This window comes from Rhinatrema bivittatum, chromosome 1 (assembly GCF_901001135.1).
Source record: "Rhinatrema bivittatum chromosome 1, aRhiBiv1.1, whole genome shotgun sequence".
NCBI lineage: Eukaryota > Metazoa > Chordata > Amphibia > Gymnophiona > Rhinatrematidae > Rhinatrema > Rhinatrema bivittatum.
Genome location: NC_042615.1, coordinates 831431817 through 831452314, shown reverse-complemented (window position 1 = coordinate 831452314; position 20498 = coordinate 831431817). Strand labels below are relative to the sequence as shown.

General features: G+C 52.1%; 1 protein-coding gene across 3 annotated transcripts in view; it reads right to left on the bottom strand.

The window, feature by feature from the left end:
• The window catches only part of LOC115079433 (sialic acid-binding Ig-like lectin 15), a 107414-nt gene extending 87449 nt beyond the window's left edge, over positions 1–19965 (bottom strand). For all 3 annotated transcript variants that reach the window (XM_029583044.1, XM_029583030.1, XM_029583037.1), the window contains exon 1: positions 19866–19965. In XM_029583044.1, the coding sequence (XP_029438904.1) occupies positions 19866–19914 (49 nt within the window). In that variant the 5' untranslated portion in view covers positions 19915–19965. The remainder of the gene's footprint in view (positions 1–19865) is intronic.
• Positions 19966–20498: the final 533 nt, after the last annotated feature.

The window sequence follows — 20498 nt, the reverse complement described above, 5'->3', positions numbered from 1 at the left end:
TATAGCAGACCAGGTATGTGGGAAATAGAGAAGTGGAAGAGAAAAGAGAGAAGCAAGTAGACATATGAAGGAGAAAGTGACTGTTAGCCGCCGCTCTCGAGGACACTCGGGACGGGAAGGAGCCAAGACAATGGCAGACCGCGAAGAGGAGGGGGAACAAGACCCCCCCTTTGGAAAGAATCAGTGTGCGTACTGCAAAAATGAAGGCCATTGGAAGAGAGACTGTGAAGAATGGCAAAAGAAATACGGGAGCCCTGCAGTGAATACTAACAACAAAAATGGACCTGCACCGACACAAAGGGGCCGAGGAGGAAGGAGATCGGACAACCCCACTGGCAGATGGCGGGGGAGGCGACAAGGAGCATACAGCCTGAAGAGATCGGGAGGGAAGAATCCCCACTGACCCTCTGGTGGAGATCCACGAGGTAACACAACAAAAATCAGGGGCCTGTTGGACTCAGAGGCCAACGATCTGTCATGACTGCACCAATCGGCCCCCCCGACGAAAGAGACTGTTTCTATAGTGGGTGCCTCAGGTCAGGTACTCACTGCCCCTCTGCAGAAAGAATGAACTATACAAGTAGGCGGGACCATGGTATCCCTTATCGGACGAGACCTGCTGTGTAAGCTACAGACCACATTGAGATTTCAACCAACAGGGGAAGTTAAAGCCTCCTTCGGGGACCATCCAGTGATACTCATCTATCCCCTCCAAGAAGAATGGAGACTACATCTTCCCATAGTCGAACGAACCATCAAACATCGATATGAAAACAACACCCCCCTCAACGAAAAACGAAGACAACTGATGGATAGTGTACCCCAAGTATGGTCCGAACAGAACCCGGGAGGAATAGCTATCGACGCTACCCCCATATGGATAGAGATGAAACAGAATGCACAGGTGATCAATCAACCTCAATACCCCATTCCATATATGGCCAGGCAGGGAATCCAGATACATCTGCAAAGACTGTATGATTTGGGTATTCTCAGGCGAATCCGATCTGCTTGGAACACCCCTCTACTGCCCGTAAAGAAACCCGGTTCTTCTGACTACCGACCTGTACAAGATTTACGGAAAGTGAACAATCAAGTAGCAGATCTAGTAGCCCTCGTACCAAATCCATACTCAATCTTGGCTCAAGTTTCCCCTACATCCAAGTGATACAGTGTCATTGACCTCAAAGATGCTTTCTTCTCCGTTCCAGTAGCAGAAGAATGCCAGAAGATCTTTGCCTTCACATGGGAAAATGCACAAACTGGAATAAAGCAGCAGTACACATGGACTCGCTTGCCGCAAGGGTTCAAGCACTCACCTACGTTGTTTGGTGAGCAACTGGCAAAAGACTTGAAGATGTACCAAGTCACGTATGGGCCAGTAAGACAGTATGTGGATGACCTTCTGTTGTTTCGTGAAACGTATCACGAATGTGCCATAGCCACACTCCACCTGCTAAAGACGTTGTACTCAAAAGGATACCGTGCAAGTAAAAAGAAGGCGCAAATCTGTGAATTGGAAGTAGAATACTTGGGATTCCAGATCCGGGAAGGTACCCGCTGTCTTGGAATATCCCGTACCAGTTCAATACGAGGTCAACCTGTACCCACTTGCAAGAAAGAGCTCCGAGCGTTCCTTGGAGCTGCTGGATATTGTAGACTGTGGATTGCTAACTATGCAGTTATTGCCCAACCCCTGTACGACAAGTTACGAGGAAAAGAATCAGAATCTCATCCCTTCCAGTGGGAAGGACATGAACTAGCAAATCTGCATCAACTGAAAGAAGCCTTGATCTCACCCCCTGCTCTAGGGTTGCCAGATGTAATGAAACCATTTCATCTATACGTCGATGAAAAGAAAGGAATGGCCATTGGGGTATTGACTCAAACTTTTGAATCATAGGAACGACCTGTTGCATATCTGTCAAAAGGAATGGACAATGTTGCAAAAGGATGGCCTGGTTGCCTTCAAAGCATTGCTGCTGCATGCTTACTGATACCCGAAGCTGTTAAGCTAACATTTGGACAGACTTTACAAGTAACAACTCCTCTTACTATTCAAGGACTACCAGAGACCCATGGACCAAAATGGATGACTAATTCACGTCTCGTCAAGTATTAAGCCTTACTGTGTGAAACACCTGAACTTCAAATACAGGACAGCAAAAACTTGAACCTGGCCACTCTTATGCCGGCACCTGAACCAGTTGCCCATGATTGTGAAGAAGTCATGACTACAATACATTCCAGTAGACCAGACCTGAGGGATCAACCCTGGCAGGGAGCTTGGACTTTATTCACTGATGGGAACAGCCAAATCATTCATGAGATACATTCTGCTGGATATGCTGTTGTATCCAAAGATGAAATCATTGAGGCTCAACCTTTTCCCCCAGGAACGTCTGCACAAAAAGCTTAACTAATTGCTCTTACTCGAGCTCTGCAGTTGGCAGAAGGAAAACTGTAAATATCTATACAGACTCTAAATATGCCTTCCTTACAATTCAAGTGCATGGAGCATTATAGAGGGAAAACAACTGAACAATCAAGCTTCAGGCAGTCCTGGAGCTCATCACCAACGACTGCTCTCGCTCTTAAACTCTGGGCAAAAGAAAATACCAAAATTATGACTGCAGTGTACCAGAATAGATTGGTTTTAGATTACCCTCTGGCCCAGGAAGGAGGGTTTGTGGAACATTTAACCTCCCCAATTGTTGTTTACAGGTAGATGACCAAAGCAAGGTTATCCAAGATATCACTGATCGCATGGTCAAGATGGCACACGTCCCTGTCCAGCAGTGGAATAGTGCATGGGACTGGACCAATGGATTCCGTGGTTGGTTTTCCATGATCGATGGATTTAAGAGCTTGTTTGTTATCCCAGCCAGTTTAATTCTGTTTTGTCTTTTAGGACCCTGAATTATTCCTTTCTTGCTCAAACCGCCTTCGTCGGGTGATGAAGGACATTGCTGAACGCAAAACAGCCACGCAGCTCCTGTTACTGTACATGTATTCCTCTGAGCCTATAGAACCTGTTTAACCATCCTCATGTTTTATCCTGGGCCATCTTCCCATACATGACAAGTTCGGGCTACAAAGGGGGGTGGAGCCATTAGGGCCCATCCGTCTCAAACCCGTGAAGAAACCATCGGACTGTTTGGGAAATTAGGGCCCCCTGAGAACTCAAATTGCTAATTTTCCTTGTTTCTGTTTCTTTCAGCTCCACAGTTGCGTTGTGATGGTGTGATACTTTTCATAGAGAATGATAAGTATCAAAGGGGGGAATGAAGGAGTCTGAACGCTTCAACCTGACAAAGGACTTCATGTACCAGAATTCCCTGCTTCATGACGGGTTTACTTACAGTCTGCAATACAGCTGTAATTAGGACATTGAGAAACTCTCTGTCAGCACATTGCACATTTTCATTTTTTTGGCTTCGCTGTTCTTATTCTCTGATAAGCTTTCACTGCTGTAACCTAGATTAGAACAATGGATGTATTATGTGATGGGCTGTATTACTGCAGACTCGTGAATTCCTTTCCAGAACTGCAAGTCCCAGCAGCCTCTCCTGCAGAACATGGGAGAAGTTTCACGAAAGTTCCAGGGTGTCAAGGGAGGGGGTCAGTAGCCCCTTCAGCCGGAATATGCTCGCTCAGCAATGCTTAGAACGCATGTGTAAAAGATAAGAACTGTAAAGTGCATAAGAGTCTGCTCCTGGAGGGGAGGGGCATGCAGTTGTACTGAGCCTTTGTCTTAGCTGCATCTTGCTGGCAATAAAAGTCTATCTTTACGGATCAGTTGTCTGGACCTCCTTACTGACTAAAAAGAGACGGTTACACAGGGGAATGAGATTCACCGTTCCAAAAGCGCTCCAGACACTTCTACTGCCCCCACGAAATCAAGTCTAAGAGCCCCCACCACTGAATCAAGCCCTGGGCCTAGATCCGAGTGTAGAGCAGGCGCCAAGAGCAGCTCACGACTACGGGATCCTCTGTCTGTCCAGTGCGGAAAAACCGTCATCAAATACCAAATGTTGGAAAGCGGGCGCTGATTCTCTCCGCGATGCAGAAAGAAAGAAAGTGCCATGCGGCGGGGAGGAGCAGGCCTGGTGGGCGAGGGCCAGGGGACATCGGCGCTCACGTCCCACTGCTGCTCCTTGTGAGCAGGGGCCTCAGCTCCTGAGCCCCGAGGGACCGGGAAATGCCCCCCCCCCCCGTTCGGTACCTGAACATAATCTGCTTTAAGGTAAATAAAAACCCCAAGCGTCCTTTCCTTCTGCCCATGGCTGGGACTCGCTCCCTTCTCCCCAGGGAGCAGGCGGCACCACCCCCCCCCCCCCCCACCACAGCTTTCACGGGATCAAGGGAAAGAATCAGCCGGATCTGCCGAGCTTTCTAAGGCCGAGGCCTCTGGCTCTGGGAGAGGAAGCGTGAGAAATCGCCAAAGAGGCACTGGGTCAGCTTGAAAGACGGGGGATGACGGCGGGAGGTCCCGCCCGCCGGGGGGGGGGCAGGAAGCCTGCGCTCACTCCGCCTCCTCGACTGCAAGTCGCCCTGGGTTTTCCCCCCCCCAGGCGCAAGCAGGGACGATACCCGCGGGAAGAGGCCCGTGCGGCCGGGGGACGAGCAGCCTCCCGACCCGCCTCGCGCTGACGAGGTCATCAGCGATTACCCCCGCATGCAAAAAAAAAAAAAAATAATAATAATAATAATAATAATAAAAATAATAATAATAATAATAATAATAATAATAATAAGGTGCGCCCGACGCGTGCATTTTAGGAGAACGGGAAAAAACATAAAAGGTTGCCCCGGGCGGCCAGGTTAGGAAAAGGGACGCTGGTAACGCTGCTCCTCCGTGCCCCTAACCCGCTGACAGCCGCTCCTCCCGGGTGCCCGCTGTCGAGGGGGCGCCAGGGGCGCACATTTATCCCCCCCCCCCGCGCGTCTCCTTTTTACCAGGGCGGCCCGTTTAGATGTGAAACGGCTGCCGCCGGTGCATGGGCCCGACCCCCGCCAGGTCAGAAGGGAAGCGTTTGGAGCTGAGACCCCCCCCCCCCCCCCGCGGTGACCCTGACGCCCCTCTCCTCTCCAGTTTTGGGCTTCAGGAGACCCATGCGGAGGTTAACCCCAGAGATCGAGCGATCCCCGGATCCTGCCTTGAAAGGAGGCGAGGGGTGCAGAAGGCCCGAGACAGACCTGAGCCTCTGAAAGCCGCACTGGCCGCGGAGAAAGGGTCACAGGGTCACGTCACTTCTTCACAAGGCTCAGAGCAGGAGCAGCGGCTTCGGGGTCTCATAACGAAGAGCAGAGGGCAGGTAATGAACAACGATTCAGCTGAACGTCCCAAGAAGCCCCACTGGATTAGAGCCCGGTACAAACGAAGATCCACGCACTGTCCTGGACTTTCTGGCCCCAGAGTGGGCTGAAGGACACCCGGCTGTCAGGTCACTGCCTTTCCAGGGCTTATGGAGCTGGAGCCCCGGGTGTGGGCACTCAGGCTATGCCAGGCACAGGCCGGCAAGCACCCGCAAGTCAGGAGCCGCTCTCAGCGAGTCCAGGGCTCTGGGTCTGGGTCTGGAGCTTGCAAGAAACCCAAAGAGCTGAGCTGGAGAGCGACTGCAGTGAAACATGACCCAGGGATGGAGCAGGGCTGTAGACATGAAACTTGAATCAGGAAGCTGGTCAGAAGCCTGAAAGAGAAGCTGGAACTGCTGACCAGGAACTGCGTTCAGCAAGCAGATCACAAGGCTGGGACAAACACTGCAAGCAAACTGGACTGCAGGCCCGGACCTGGAATCAGCAGAGAGGCAACAGATCAGCCTGGACTGCAGGCTCCATAGCAAGCGGGCTGGTTAGCTTTCAGGTTGCTGCAAACGGTTTCCAGCTTCCCTGCTAATCTCTGATAGCCCTCAAAGCCACCTCCCTTCTCAACTCTCATGGGTAGGACTTCCATGCTGAACTCCCCCGGTTCAAGGCCTGGTAGGGGGTCTTGCCCTGAGATCAGAGCTGCAGAAGTGGAGCTGGCCATCTGGCATGAGCTGCACTGGCGATCCACGTTTCACACCCATCAGATCTGAGCTGTCAGGTCTTCAAGGACTTTCTCTCAAGAGCGAGGGAGCACTTTGTGTAAACGCACCTGGTCAAACTGGTCCAGGCCGTTGGGTTTTCAGGATATTCCTAATGAATATACAGGAGAAATATTTGCATACACAGGAGGTCGTGCGTGCATTTAAATCTCATGCATATTGATTAGGGAGATCCTGAAAAGCCGACTGGCTGGGGGGGACCAGTCTGAGCACCCCTGGTGTAGAGTGAATGGACTTCTTTTATGCAGACTGATTTCCAACAGAAGAACAGAAGCCACCTCTGTAGATTGTAGATGGTCCTTCCTGCTAACCTGGGTGTGGACCTCCGATTGCCTTCCAACCTTCTTGCACTGCTTCAGACTTCCTGGGGTTTAACTGAGGGGAGTTGGTGGATCCGGGCAGAGGTGGTTCAAACAGCAAGAGCGCTGTCAGGAGGTCAGAAGGTGGCGGCAGGCCCCCTCCCGGGCTGGTGGGAATGATGCCCTGCTCTCAGAGGGCAGGAGCCCTGAAGCATGTCTCCCAGGAACAGCCCTGCCCACGAGGAGCCCGAGTACCCCAGCGCGCCGGCTCTTAGCCCATTCCTCGGGGCACTCCCAGCCAGTCTGCTTTTCGGGAGATGGAGGAGAGGAGAGAGACAAAGCTATAAATCGGGCACAAGAAGATCTTTCTTTCTTGTGGAAAGGAAATTCTAATGCAGGGAGTCGCAACGCCAGGCTCCAGGGGCTAAACTCAGGAGCCTCATTGGGAAATATTGCTTCAGAGAAAGGGTGGGAGATGCAGGGCCATCCTTGGTGGGGGAGAGGCAAAGCGACGTCATGGTCCCAGGCCCTGGGCCTTGGAGGGTCTGGCGCGGTCACCCTAGCCCTGTGCAGCGGTGGGAGATGGTGCTCAAGCCCGGGAGCGGGCGAGATACAGGTCAGGCAGGATTCGCCCTGCGCCTCGCAGCCCATGGTGCCAGCCCCACGAGCAGGGGGTGTGGTGGGGACAGGAACAGTCACAGAGAGCAATGTTGGAGTTGCATTAACCGTGTGAAGGCTTATTGAGTAAGGGTAGTAATCACCAGGTAGCAGCCATCACCATTCCAGCAAACCACCCCCATGGCTCTTCTCTTCATTCCCATCCTCTCGCCTTTATGGATTCACAGTGTTTATCCCATGTCCCTTTGAAATCCTTCACAGTTTTAGTCTTCACCACTTCCTCCAGAAGGGCATTCCAGGCATCCACCACCCTCTCCGTGAAGAAATACTTCCTGACATTGGTTCTTAGTCTATGACACCTAGATCTCTTTCTTGGGTTGTAGCACCTAATATGGAACCCAACATTGTATAACTATAGCATGGGTTATTTTTCCCTATATGCATCACCTTGCACTTATCCACATTAAATTTCATCTGCCATTTGGATGCCCAATTTTCCAGTCTCACAAGGTCTTCCTGCAATTTATCACAATCTGCTTGTGATTTAACTACTCTGAACAATTTTGTGTCATCTGCAAATTTGATTATCTCACTCTTCGTATTTCTTTCCAGATCAGTTATAAATATATTGAAAAGTAAGGGTCCCAACACAGAACCCTGAGGCACTCCACTGTCCACTCCCTTCCACTGAGAAAATTGCCCATTCAATCCTACTCTCTGTTTCCTGTCTTTTAGCCAGTTTGTAATCCACGAAAGGACATCGCCACCTATCCCATGACTTTTTACTTTTCCTAGAAGCCTCTCATGAGGAACTTTGTCAAACGCCTTCTGAAAATCAAAGTATACTATATCTACCCGTTCACCTTTATCCACATGTTTATTAATTCCTTCAAAAAAGTGAAGCAGATTTGTGAGGCAAGACTTACCTTGGGTAAAGCCATGCTGACTTTGTTCCATTAAACCATGTCTTTCCATATGTTCTGTGATTTTGATGTTTAGAACACTTTCCACTATTTTTCCTGGCACTGAAGTCAGGCTAACCGGTCTGTAGTTTCCCGGATCGCCCCTGGAGCCCTTTTTAAATATTGGGGTTACATTTGCTATCCTCCAGTCTTCAGGTACAATGGATGATTTTAATGATAGGTTACAAATTTTTACTAATAGGTCTGAAATTTCATTTTTTAGTTCCTTCAGAACTCTGGGGTGTATACCATCCGGTCCAGGTGATTTACTACTCTTCAGTTTCTCAATCAGGTCTACCACATCTTCTAGGTTCACCGTGATTTGGTTCAGTCCATCTGTATCATTGCCCATGAAAACCTTCTCCAGTACGGGTACCTCCCCAACATCCTCTTCAGTAAACACTGAAGTAAAGAAATCATTCAATCTTTCTGCGATGGCCTTATCTTCTCTAAGTGCCCCTTTAACCCCTCGATCATCTAACGATGTGGTGGTTACTACCCTTATCCATTAAGCCTTATGCTCACCTTTGATGCAACTCCAACATTTCTCTCTGCATCAGTGACAGGGGGTGGCAGGAAATTCGAATCAGTTACCAACAAGGGACCTGAACTTGGTGGTTGATGAAACTGATAAGTAAGGGGAAAATAAGTGTGGGAGCTTGCTGGGCAGACTGGATAGGCTGATTGGTCTTTTTCTGCCGTCATTTCTATGTTTCTATGTCCTTTCTGAAGGGGAAGTGAAGGTGTAGCTGGAGCGCAGGTTGGCTTTGCTGCATTGTGAAAACAGGAAGCAAACTGAGGAAGCTGGAAGCACCTTAGCGTTTCTAGCTACCTACACATTGGGTGCTTCTAAGTAAAGGAATGCCTTTTCCGTTTCACTTACTGTAGTTTACTAAACTCTTGATCCACCGCAAAGTCGATCCAAACAAATCAAAGCTGCTTACATATAAAAAAGCACAAGGAGGACAAAATTAGTCTAACTAGTTTCCAAATTACACTAACTAAACGAATTACTTTAAAATACATAATATACTAGGTAAAAGCTAAACTAATAATAATCACCACAATAAATATCTCGTAAAAAGAAATAATAATCATAATGTTAAGATGAAATGAATAAGCAGCATAATTCATCCTAGAATCAGAGAAAGGAGCAGCACAGCCTCAAAAACAAATGGAAACAGAAATGCTAAAAATACAAGCAGGGAAGGAGAAAGAGTTGAAGCAGGTCTGTTGCATTTATTCACTGATTTCTGTATCCTGTCCTCCGGGGGAACCATCACAAGGGGTTAATCCAATCCCAAATCAAAGGCTAATGAACCAAGCGGTGAACGCATCCTCTCCCGAGAGGAAAGAAACTGGTGCCCATCTGAGAGCTAAGCCCCGGTCTCCGGTGCCTCGGGCAGAGGGTGTGGGGAGACCAGAGCTCGGCCACCTCCCCGAAGCTTTCTCCCGGGAGCCAGGACCTCACCCGGGGCTCCCGCCGCCTCTAGATCGCGGGGAGGCTCCTTGCCCGTTGAAAGGGGCTTTTGGAAGGCCGCCCACGCGATCTGGGACCGCGGCGAGGCGGGGGAGGGGCTTTGCAACCACGCACGTGCTGCCGAATTTTCTAAGGTACGTGCCCGCTTTTTTTGTGGCAAAACGCGCTGCCGTAAATCACCAGGGGCCTCTCCGGGGGCGGGAACTGTCAAAGAAAGCGGAAGGACGCGCGCGCTTTACCTCTGAAAACTACCGCCGAGCCCCGCGGGTGAAGGAACCCGCAGGGCCTTGCACTCACGCGGGCGGCCTTAGGGTGGCCTCCCGTGACATAAATGCAGACCAGCGCCACACAGCAACTGCAATTTAATTCCGCTTTTCCAAGACCAGAGTCATTTCCAAGCCCAGAAACAGGGGGAGATTGCCCTGAACGAGCTCATGCCCGCCGACTGCCAGCAACGGGAGCAAAAGCCCCCGAGCTCCAGGTGCCCTCTCCCGACGCAATCAAGTGAGCCCGGCCTGGCGGGTTTTTCACACGATCGGGCGCACGTTCTGGACGCGCTGGACTAGCGCCTGACGCAGCGAGGAGATTAACGCGTCCAGAACGTGCGCGCAAACAAAACGAGTGGGTCACATGCAAATTCCATGCAAACGAGGCGTTAGCTATTTCCTCCCGATGCAAGAAATCGCCGGGCGTCCAACGCGCGCCCTTTTGACGCGGCAAATTTGACTCCGGTAACGGGAATGCTCCACTTTCCCAGGGACTCAAGCTCTTGCCTTCTCAAGCAGAAGTAGGAGCCCTGAGAGTAAAACTCACAGCGTCAATTTAATGGCACCGTCGGCCCTGTGACATAGTAAGGGCAAAGGTAGCGCCGGCGCCATTTTGAATACTGGCAATACGGCCCGAGTGCAGGAGGTCGCTCCCGGACCCCCGCTGGACTTTTGGCAAGTCTTGTGGGGGTCATGAGGCCCCCCCAAGCTAGCCAAAAGTCCCTGGGGGTCCAGCGGGGGTCCGGGAGCGATTTCCTGCACTCGTGACGTCGGATGCCAGGAATCAAAATGGCTCTGATAGCCTTGCCCTTACTATGTCACAGGGGCTACCGGTGCCATTGGTCAGCCCCTGTCACATGGTAGGAGCACAAGATGGCGCGGATGGCCTTGTGACAGGGGCTGACCAATGGCACCGGTAGCCCCTGTGACATAGTAGGTCAAAGGCTATCAGCGCCATTTTGATACTGGTACCGAGGGTGTGTGAGTGCAGGGTATGGTTCCCGGACCCCCCGCTGGACCACCAGGGAGTTTTGGTAAGTCTTGGGGGGGGATCAGGAGGGTGGGGGGGGGGGGGGTTGTTTAAATTGGCGGCTGAGCAATTCAGTGAAAATTCATTCCCTGTACGTACTAGGATCAGTCCAGACCGTGGGTTATGTCCCCCGTCCAGCAGATGGAGTCAGAGCAAACTTCCGAGGGTGCTGACATATAAGCAGGTGCACCCTCCAGGGATCCCCAGTATCTCTCTGACTCCAGCAGATGCGAGTGGGGGAACCTTTGCTTCCCCAGTTGGTGGCTTCTGCCCCATTATTGCTATCTTTTTCTTCTCAGGACAGGATCAAGCTGGCCGGGGTTCTAAATTACTAAATTGAGTTTAAAAAAAAAAAAATAATAATAATAACAAACTTTTTTCTCCTCAGGGAGTCTCTCTGAGCCCCTGCCCGGGTCTCACAGCCCTGGCTAGCTTGCCAGCGGGACTATTCTCTCTGTTGTCTGCCCTTTGTTCTTCTCTCTTTTCCTCCTCTCTCCGGCGGTAAGTTTTTATTTTCTGCTGTTATTTTCTTTCACAGCTTCGCCGTCGGACGGCTCAGGGGCACGCTGGTGGGGCCAGCCTCTCCCCTGTTCGGAGCGCCGCGATTCGAACCCCTCCCCCTCGGCCCTGCGACGTTTCCATTCCCCGGGGCCGCGGCAGCAGGGAAGTCTCATTCCCCTGCTGCTCCTGAGGGGAGGGTTCGCGGAGTTGAGCCTGGGCGGACGAGCCCGCTCCTCCCGCGGCGCGGTTTCCCCGGATCCGGCCCCAGGGGCGGTCGCTGAGGGAGTTCTCTCTACCTACCGGACGCCATGCAGCGATTTCAGGGGGCTCCCGGCGCCGACCCGGGGCAGGGCGGATCACGGGATGTCTCCTCCGGAGTCGCTCTCCCCGGGGGGGAGTCCGGTCCGGCTTCCCCGCGTTTTTCGCCGTCAGGCTCGGAGCGCCGCGGCTCGAGGGGAAGGGCCCCGCCCCCTTCTTTGGCGGGAGCGGCGGCCATCTTAGAACTGGAAAGCGCTGCTGACTCGGAGGCTGAGGAGTCACAGCAGGGTTTTTCGCCGCGCTTGGGGCCGATTCGAGCGCCATCCTCCCCCCCCATCGCTTCGGGCCCCTCCACGGACCTCGCTCTCGCCGTCCCCCCACCAGCAGGGGGGTTTACGGCGGATTTTGTTCTCCTAATGCATCAGGCGTACCGCCAGAGCCTGCAGCCGGCGGGGGGGTCGCCAGGCGGTGGTCCAGCGAACCCCACGCCCGCGAAGATGCCCCGGCTGGTGGGGGTGGGGGGGGGCCAATCCAGCGCCCTCGGGGGGCGGCCAGAAGACGCTCCTGGCTCTTCCACCCAGCGGAGCGGCCCCAATGCAGGACCCTGGGTGTGACCCGGCTTCGACGGCGGATGAGGATTCGCTCCTGGCAGCGCACCTGGAGTGTGACGACCCACGGGTGCTCCGGATCTTCCGGAAGGAGGAGCTGTCTGACCTCATCCCACACGTCCTTCAAGAATTGGATCTCGACCCGCCCGTCGAACCGCCTGGGCCTCCGGCTCCCTCCGTAGCCTCAGCAAGCTCCAAAGGGGACCCCGTCCTGGCGGGCCTACGTCCCCTGGCGCGAACGTTCCCGATTCATGAGTCTTTCCTACACCTTTTGGTACGGGAGTGGGACACGCCGGAGGCGTCGCTCAGAGTGGGCAGAGCCATGGACAAGCTCTACCCTCTCCCCGGAGACTTCTTGGACCTGCTTAAAGTACCCAAGGTCGACTCGGCAGTCTCTGCCGTCATCAAGAGGACCACGATTCCCGTTACAGGGGGAACGGCCCTCCGCGATGTCCAGGACAGGAAGTTAGAAGTCTGCCTCAAGAAGATCTTCGAGGTCTCGGCGCTGGGGGTCCGCGCAGCTATTTGTGGTTCTCTCACCCAGCGTGCGGGGCTACGGTGGGTGCAGCAGCTCCTTACTTCACAGCAATTGCCACCGGAGGAAGCAGCGCAAGCGGACAGGCTGGAGGCCGTCATTGCCTACGGGGCTGATGCTCTCCACGACTTGCTGCGGGTCCTGGCGAGGACCATGGTTTCGGCTGTTTCCGCTAGGCGACTGCTGTGGCTTCGAAATTGGGCGGCGGACGCCTCGTCCAAGTCCAGCCTAGGCTCTCTACCCTTTAAGGGTAGGTTCCTCTTCGGCGAGGATCTTGACCAGATCATTAAATCCCTGGGGGAAAACTCCGTACATAGGTTGCCCGAGGACCGCCAGAGGTCGTATCGTCCTTCCAATTCCTTCTCCAGGAATCGGTCCCGCTCTCAACGGCGATTTCGGAGCTCCAAGCCCCAGGGTCCGAGAAACCCCTCGAACAGGTCTCAGTCTTGGACCCGGTCCTTTCGCGGCCGTAGACCACCAAGGGATTCTTCGGCGCAGGGAGCTTCCGGCAAGTCCAACCAATGATGTCATGCCGGCCCACTCCCCCCTCCCGAGGATCGGAGGACGACTAGCCTGGTTTTACGAGGAGTGGGCCAACATCACCACGGATCAATGGGTCCTGGATATTCTAAGGCACGGTTACGCTTTGGATTTGCGGCATCGCCCCAAAGACCGATTCGTCTTCTCGCCCTGCGGGTCAAGTCACAAGCGCCTGGGAGTACAAAGCACCCTGGACCGGCTCCTAGCCCTGGGAGCCATCTCACCCGTCCCCTCCGGAGAGGTGGGCTCGGGTCATTATTCCATCTACTTCGTGGTGCCCAAGAAGGATGGATCCTTTCGTCCCATTTTAGATCTCAAGGAAGTCAACAAGGTCCTCTGGATACCACGGTTTCGCATGGAAACCCTCCGCTCGGTAATAGCGGCAGTTCATCCGGGGGAGTACCTAGCTTCCCTGGATCTGACGGAAGCCTACTTACACATTCCGATACGTCCGGACCATCACAGCCTCCTCCGCTTCAAGATTCTGGGACAGCACTTCCAGTTTCAGGCCCTCCCCTTCGGGTTGGCAACGGCACCCAGGACATTCACCAAGATCATGGTGGTTGTGGCGGCCGCGCTCCGGTGAGAGGGCATTCTAGTACATCCTTACCTGGACGATAGGCTCATCCGAGCGAAGTCCCTCCCTCAGGGGCAGCAGGCGGTCGACCGGGTGGTCGAATTTCTGCAGTCTCTCGGCTGGGTAGTCAACTTCGGCAAGAGCAGTCTCCTTCCGTCTCGGCAGCTGGACTTTCTCGGAGCATGCTTCGACACAGCTCAAGGCAAGGTCTTCTTGCGGCCGGACAAGGCCCAGTCGCTGAGGGAACAAATTCTCCATTTTGCCGCTCTCCAGGTCCCAATAGCGAGGGATTACCTGCAGATCCTGGGTTCGATGGCCTTCGCAATCAACCTGGTGCCTTGGGCCTTTGCACACCTGAGGCCCCTACAGATGGCGCTACTCTCGCGGTGGAAACCGGTCTCGCAGGACTATCAGGCGATACTACCTCTTCCGCCGGCGGCCAGACTCAGCCTTCGTTGGTGGCTAGACCCCAGGAACCTGGCGCAGGGCTGTCCCCTGGAGTCGCCGGAATGGATTGTAGTCACTACCGATGCCAGTTTGACCGGCTGGGGGGCCGTGTGTCTCAGAAGCTCAACTCAGGGGCAGTGGACACAGGAACAGGCGTCCTGGTCGATCAACCGCCTGGAGACCAGAGCAGTCCGTTTGGCGCTCATCCAATTCCTGCCTCTCATCCGGCAACGTGCGGTCCGGGTTCTCTCGGACAATGCGACCACGGTAGCCTACATCAACCGACAGGGAGGCACCAAGAGCCCGGGGGTGGCCCTCGAAGCGGCCCGTCTCATGGCCTGGGCAGAGCGGTTCCTCGACCGCCTGGCGGCCTCCCACATCGCAGGCGTGGACAATATTCAGCGGACTACCTGAGTCGGCAGACGTTGGACCCGGGGGAATGGGTTCTCTCCGACGAGGCAATGTCGCTCATCACTCGGCGCTGGGGAGCTCCCTCCATGGACCTCATGGCAATGTCGGGCAACGCAAAGGCCCCGCGGTTCTACAGTCGGAGAAGAGATCATGGGGCGGAAGGAGTGGACGCCCTGGTGCTACCCTGGCCCCCTCATGTTCGGCTGTACGTCTTCCCGCCGTGGCCTCTGGTGGGCAAGGTGGTGCGAAGGATAGAAGATCATCCAGGGCAGGTCATTCTGGTGGCGCCAGAATGGCCGCGGCGCCCGTGGTTTGCGGACCTGCTCAACCTGGTAGTGGACGGACCTCTGCGATTGTCACACCTTCCGCGGCTACTCCATCAGGGTCCGGTATTTTCGGACCAGGCGGAACACTTTTGTCTCGCGGCCTGGCTTTTGAAAGGCAGAGTCTCCTGCGCAAGGGATACGCAGTAACCGTGGTAGACACTCTTCTCAAGGCACGTAAGACCTCCACTTCAGTCGCCTATGTACGGGTCTGGAAGGTGTTTGAGGTCTGGTGTGCTGGACATGGAGCCTCCGCGACGGCGCCTTCGCTCCGTCAGGTCCTGGCCTTCCTCCAGGAGGGCTTGGAGAAGGGTCTCTCCTACAACTCCCTGCGTGTGCAAGTCTCTGCTCTAGCCTCCCTGGCTCGTACCACGGGAAATCCAAATCCTTCGTCTCACCCGGACGTCTCGCACTTCCTCAAAGGAGTCAAGCACCTGCGGCCGCCGGTGCGACATCCCTATCCCTCCTGGAATCTCAACCTGGTGCTCCGGATCCTTGGTAAGGCTCCCTACGAACCGCTGCGACAGGCCTCCCTTAAGGACGTCACCCTTAAGACGGTGTTCCTGGTTGCCATAGCCTCGGCAAGGCGCATCTCCGAGCTTCAGGCGCTCTCGTGCCGGGAACCGTTCCTACGCTTCACGGACTCGGGAGTTTCCATTCGAACGGTTCCTTCGTTCCTACCTAAGGTGGTGTCCTCCTTCCACTTGAACCAGTGGGTGGAACTGCCGGCCTTCCTGGCAGATGCGCCCCAGGCCCTCCGGCGCCTCGACGTGAAGCGCTCTCTGCTGCGCTACCTGGAAGTGACCAATGAGTTCCGGACGTCCGACCATCTCTTTGTGCTTTGGTCCGGTAACAAGAGGGGACTGCAAGCGTCTAGGACTACCATCGCAAGGTGGCTCAAGGAAGCGGTGTCCTCGGCCTACATAGGCGCCGGGAAGGCTCCCCCGGAGGGGGTCCGGGCTCATTCGTTGCGTGCCCTGGCCACGTCCCGGGCGGAGTCTCAACATGTTCCAATTCAGGAAATCTGTCGCGCGGCTACATGGAAGTCGCTACACACCTTCTCGAAGCATTACCGGTTGCAAATGCCGGTAGATGAGGCGGGTTCCTTTGGGGACAGGGTCCTCCGAGCAGGGTCTTCAGGGACCCACCCGGTTTAGGGAAGCTTTGGTACATCCCACGGTCTGGACTGATCCTAGTACGTACAGGGAAAAGAAAATTATTCCTTACCTGCTAATTTTCGTTCCTGTAGTACATAGGATCAGTCCAGACGCCCACCCGGGTTTTTTCTTCAGTAATGGTCAGACGCCTGCTCGTGTACGTTCTATCTCCTGTCCCTCCAACTCCTACATTCTGATGTTTTGTTGTTGTTGCCTAGTTCTTCACAGTTCTCCTTGCAAGTTGCATTGGTTATATGTTCTGTGGTTACAATTTGATTGGCGCTTGATCCATCCTACTTTCTGTCTAGTGTTGTTTTCGCTGGGCTTTGATATTCTTGATACTGAGGATCCCTGGAGGGTGCACCTGCTTATATGTCAGCACCCTCGGAAGTTTGCTCTGACTCCATCTGCTGGACGGGGGACATAACCCACGGTCTGGACTGATCCTATGTACTACAGGAACGAAAATTAGCAGGTAAGGAATAATTTTCTTTTGTATTCGTGGGGAATCGTGATACGTTTCGCTTTCCCCACGAATACAACGAATAGATCGCCAATACGGCGAAAACGAATGCACACCCCTAATACATGCTGCCATTATGCCACTTACTTGCAGGGCTAGGAATTATACATTACATCTATGCTGACGATATTCAACTAATTCTACCCATAGAGGACACTCTAGAGAAAACATTAAACCTAGCCAACATGTACCTAAGCATTATAAAACAACTTCTGACACAAATGGAACTTGTAATTAATATTGATAAAACAGAATTTCTTCACTTAGAACGAAAAAATTCTGAAATCAGTCAAACATCAATAATACTCAAAGACAACCAGAAAATTGAACTAGCAGAAAAAGTTTGTAACCTGGGAATAATAATAGACCCTGAAATCAATCTGAAACAACACATATCACTAAGAGTAAAGGAAGGTTATGCAAAACTCATAGTACTCAGAATACTTAAACCACTGCTAACTCAAAATGACTTCCGAACAATACTACAGGCACTAATCTTCTCCAGCACAGATTACTGCAATGCCCTTATGTTAGGACTACCTAATACAACATTAAGACCACTGCAAATACTTCAAAACACAGCAGCTAGAATACTAACCGGAAAAAGAAAGCGGGACCATATAACTGAAACCCTAGCAGAGTTACATTGGCTACCAATTGAACACAGAATTAAATACAAAACCCTATGTATCATTCACAAACTAATTTATGATGAGAAATCAGAGTGGTTGAACACAGCATTACGGGTACACACTCCACACAGGAACCTCCGCTCAGCAAATAAAGCCCTCCTAACCATCCCTTCAGTTAAAACAGCAAGACTGACACAAGTGAGAGAAAGAACCCTATCACTAGCAGGACCCATAATCTGGAACACAATGCCTCCAGAGATCAGACTACAAAGTGATCTAAAGACATTCAAGAAAAGTTTAAAAACATGGCTTTTTAAACAAGCATTTTACAAAGAGACAAAAGAATAGAGAGAAATTATTCAGGAAAAGACAGAAAGGCACAGACACACAGTACATAGAACTTTACAATAGATTAGTCTATGAACTCTACACCACAACAAACATAACTATAATACTATGTGTAATAAAACTACCGGTGTAAGTACCTTGGTACAACTGGTCATGACCTACTTCGCTAAATGTCTATGTCTAATGATTATTGTAACCGAACCTTTGACGGCACCTGTTAGAATGTACTATAGTACACTTTTACCTACATTAAATATGTGCCTACATGTAAACCGTTGCGATGGTATTTAACTTAGCAACGGTATAGAAAATTTTTTAAATAAAAAAAAAAATAAATAAAATAAATAAATAAATAAAGGGATTTTTCCAATCCCATATGAAAAGTCTGAGGCAGAGCTGGGGATTAGAACTGAGGCACAGGGAGATAAAGGGACTTTTCTGAAGAGGTCACACAGAGATTAAAAATACTTTTTTTCTGGAGTTAACAGTTACGCCAACCTTCATATATGGTTAGAAGGAGTGACATACATAGGAGATGAATTCCTGAATACATCAGCTAACTGGCAGACACTATCCTGACAGTAACAGGAGAAAAAGCAAGTATGCAAAGAGAAGGTTAATCAATAACTTGAGCAGCTCTGAACTAGCAAGCACAGAGCAGAGAGACAAAAAGCAGAGACTCTCTCTCTCTCTCTCTCTCTCTCTCTCTCACACACACACACACAGACACACAGGTATCACCCAAAGAGAATCACAGAACAGGGAGACACAGAGCAGAGACACTCTCTCTTACACACACACAGACACACAGGTATCACCCAAAGAGAATCACAGAACAGGGAGACACAGAGCAGAGACAGATAGACAGGCAGACAGACCCACATACACACACGCACACAGAGGTATCATCCAAAGAGAATCACAGAACAGGGAGACACAGAGCAGAGACAGACAGACAGACAGACAGATAGACACACACACATACACACACGCTCACAGAAGTATCATCCAAAGAGAATCACAGAACAGGGAGACACAGAGCAGAAACAGACAGACAGGCAGATAGACACACACACGCACACAGAGGTATCATCCAAAGAGAATCACAGAACAGGGAGACACAGAGCAGAAACAGACAGACAGACAGGCAGATAGACACACACACATACACACACGCTCACAGAAGTATCATCCAAAGAGAATCACAGAACAGGGAGACACAGAGCAGAGACAGACAGACAGGCAGATAGACACACACACGCACACAGAGGTATCATCCAAAGAGAATCACAGAACAGGGAGACACAGAGCACAGACAGACAGACAGACAGGCAGATAGACACACACACGCACACAGAGGTATCATCCAAAGAGAATCACAGAACAGGGAGACACAGAGCAGAGACACTCTCTCTCACACACACAGGTTTCAGCCAAAAAGAGTCACAGGGCAGGGAATCTCAGAGTAGCGAGAGACAGACACAGACACATAGGTATTATGCAAAGGGAGTCACAAAAAAGGGCGATACAGAGCAGAGACAGACAGACAGAGAAAGGGAGACACAGAGCAGAGACACACTCACACATACTGGCAGCACCCACAGGGAGTCACAGAGCCAGGACACATCTCTTCTTTCAAAGTGTCCCGTAGCACTGGAAGCTGACGGGGTCAGGCCTTGCCCTCTGATTGTCTCACTTCACCTGTGCATTCAGGACTACAGATCCCACAATCCACCCGGCTGGAAACTCAGACACCAGCACTGCCCCAAGGTCTTCCTCCAGAAACGGAGGACCCGGCAGCGCTGTCTGAAGTGGCGCGCGGCTAGGATGGCATTAATTTTCAAATCCTTTCATATTTATATGTCTCTCCACTCCAAAAAAAGTCCCTCAGACGCTTACCACCCAATTATTACAGACAATAAAATTCACAGAGTATAAAACGATGCATCACCATAGCAAGGCAGAGCCCTACTGCCAGCCTATCCAGAGAGCCAATCCTTCTATGCCCCTGCCCCTGCCGCAGGGTACGGAGTCGGGGAGAAGCTGTAGGAGGGAGATGGCAGAGATCAGAGCCCAGGACTCTCACTTTCCTACTGAAAACGGGACCCCCCCCCCCCCCCCACTCACTCTCTCCCAGGACATCCTGTAGGAATGGAAGTCACCTGCAATAAATGCTCTCTCCTGACTCGAGCCCCAGACCCCACGCTACCTAAGTTTCAGAGCCAAGCTGGTGCAGGAGCAGCACACATCAGGGTCCTTACCTCTGAAGCAGACGAGGAGCCCCAGCAGGCTCGAGATCTCCCGGGTCATCCTTCCAGGGCAGAATCAGAGAAGCGGGCTGCACATCTGCTCAGGGTGAGGGCTGGTGTGAAAGGGGGAAGTCGTGCGGCCTGCCTCTCACGCTAGCCCTGTGAAGCGAGTGACTCACAGATCCTCACCACAGGGACAGGAAGAGAGTGGAGGTTTGCAGTCACCCTAAATCTAGGCAGGATAATGTTCACATCTCCCCAGGAAAACCACATGGATTATCTCCAATTCATTCCAGGAGAAATCACAGAGGTAATCCCCATATCACCCATAGGGATACCACACCAATAATTCCCATAATCACCCCCCGTGGAAACCACACACATTACCCCAATATCAGTCCTAGGGGTAACACACAGATTATCCCCATATCACCCCTAGGGAAACTTCACAGATTATTCTCAAATCACCCCTAGGGAAACCACACAGATTATCCCCATATTACTCCTAGGGAAACCACACAGATTACCCCGATATCAACCCTAGGGGTAACACATAGATTGTCTCCATATCACCACTAGGGAAACTACACAGATCACCCCGATATCAGCCTTAGGGATACCACACCGATTTTTCCCATATCACCC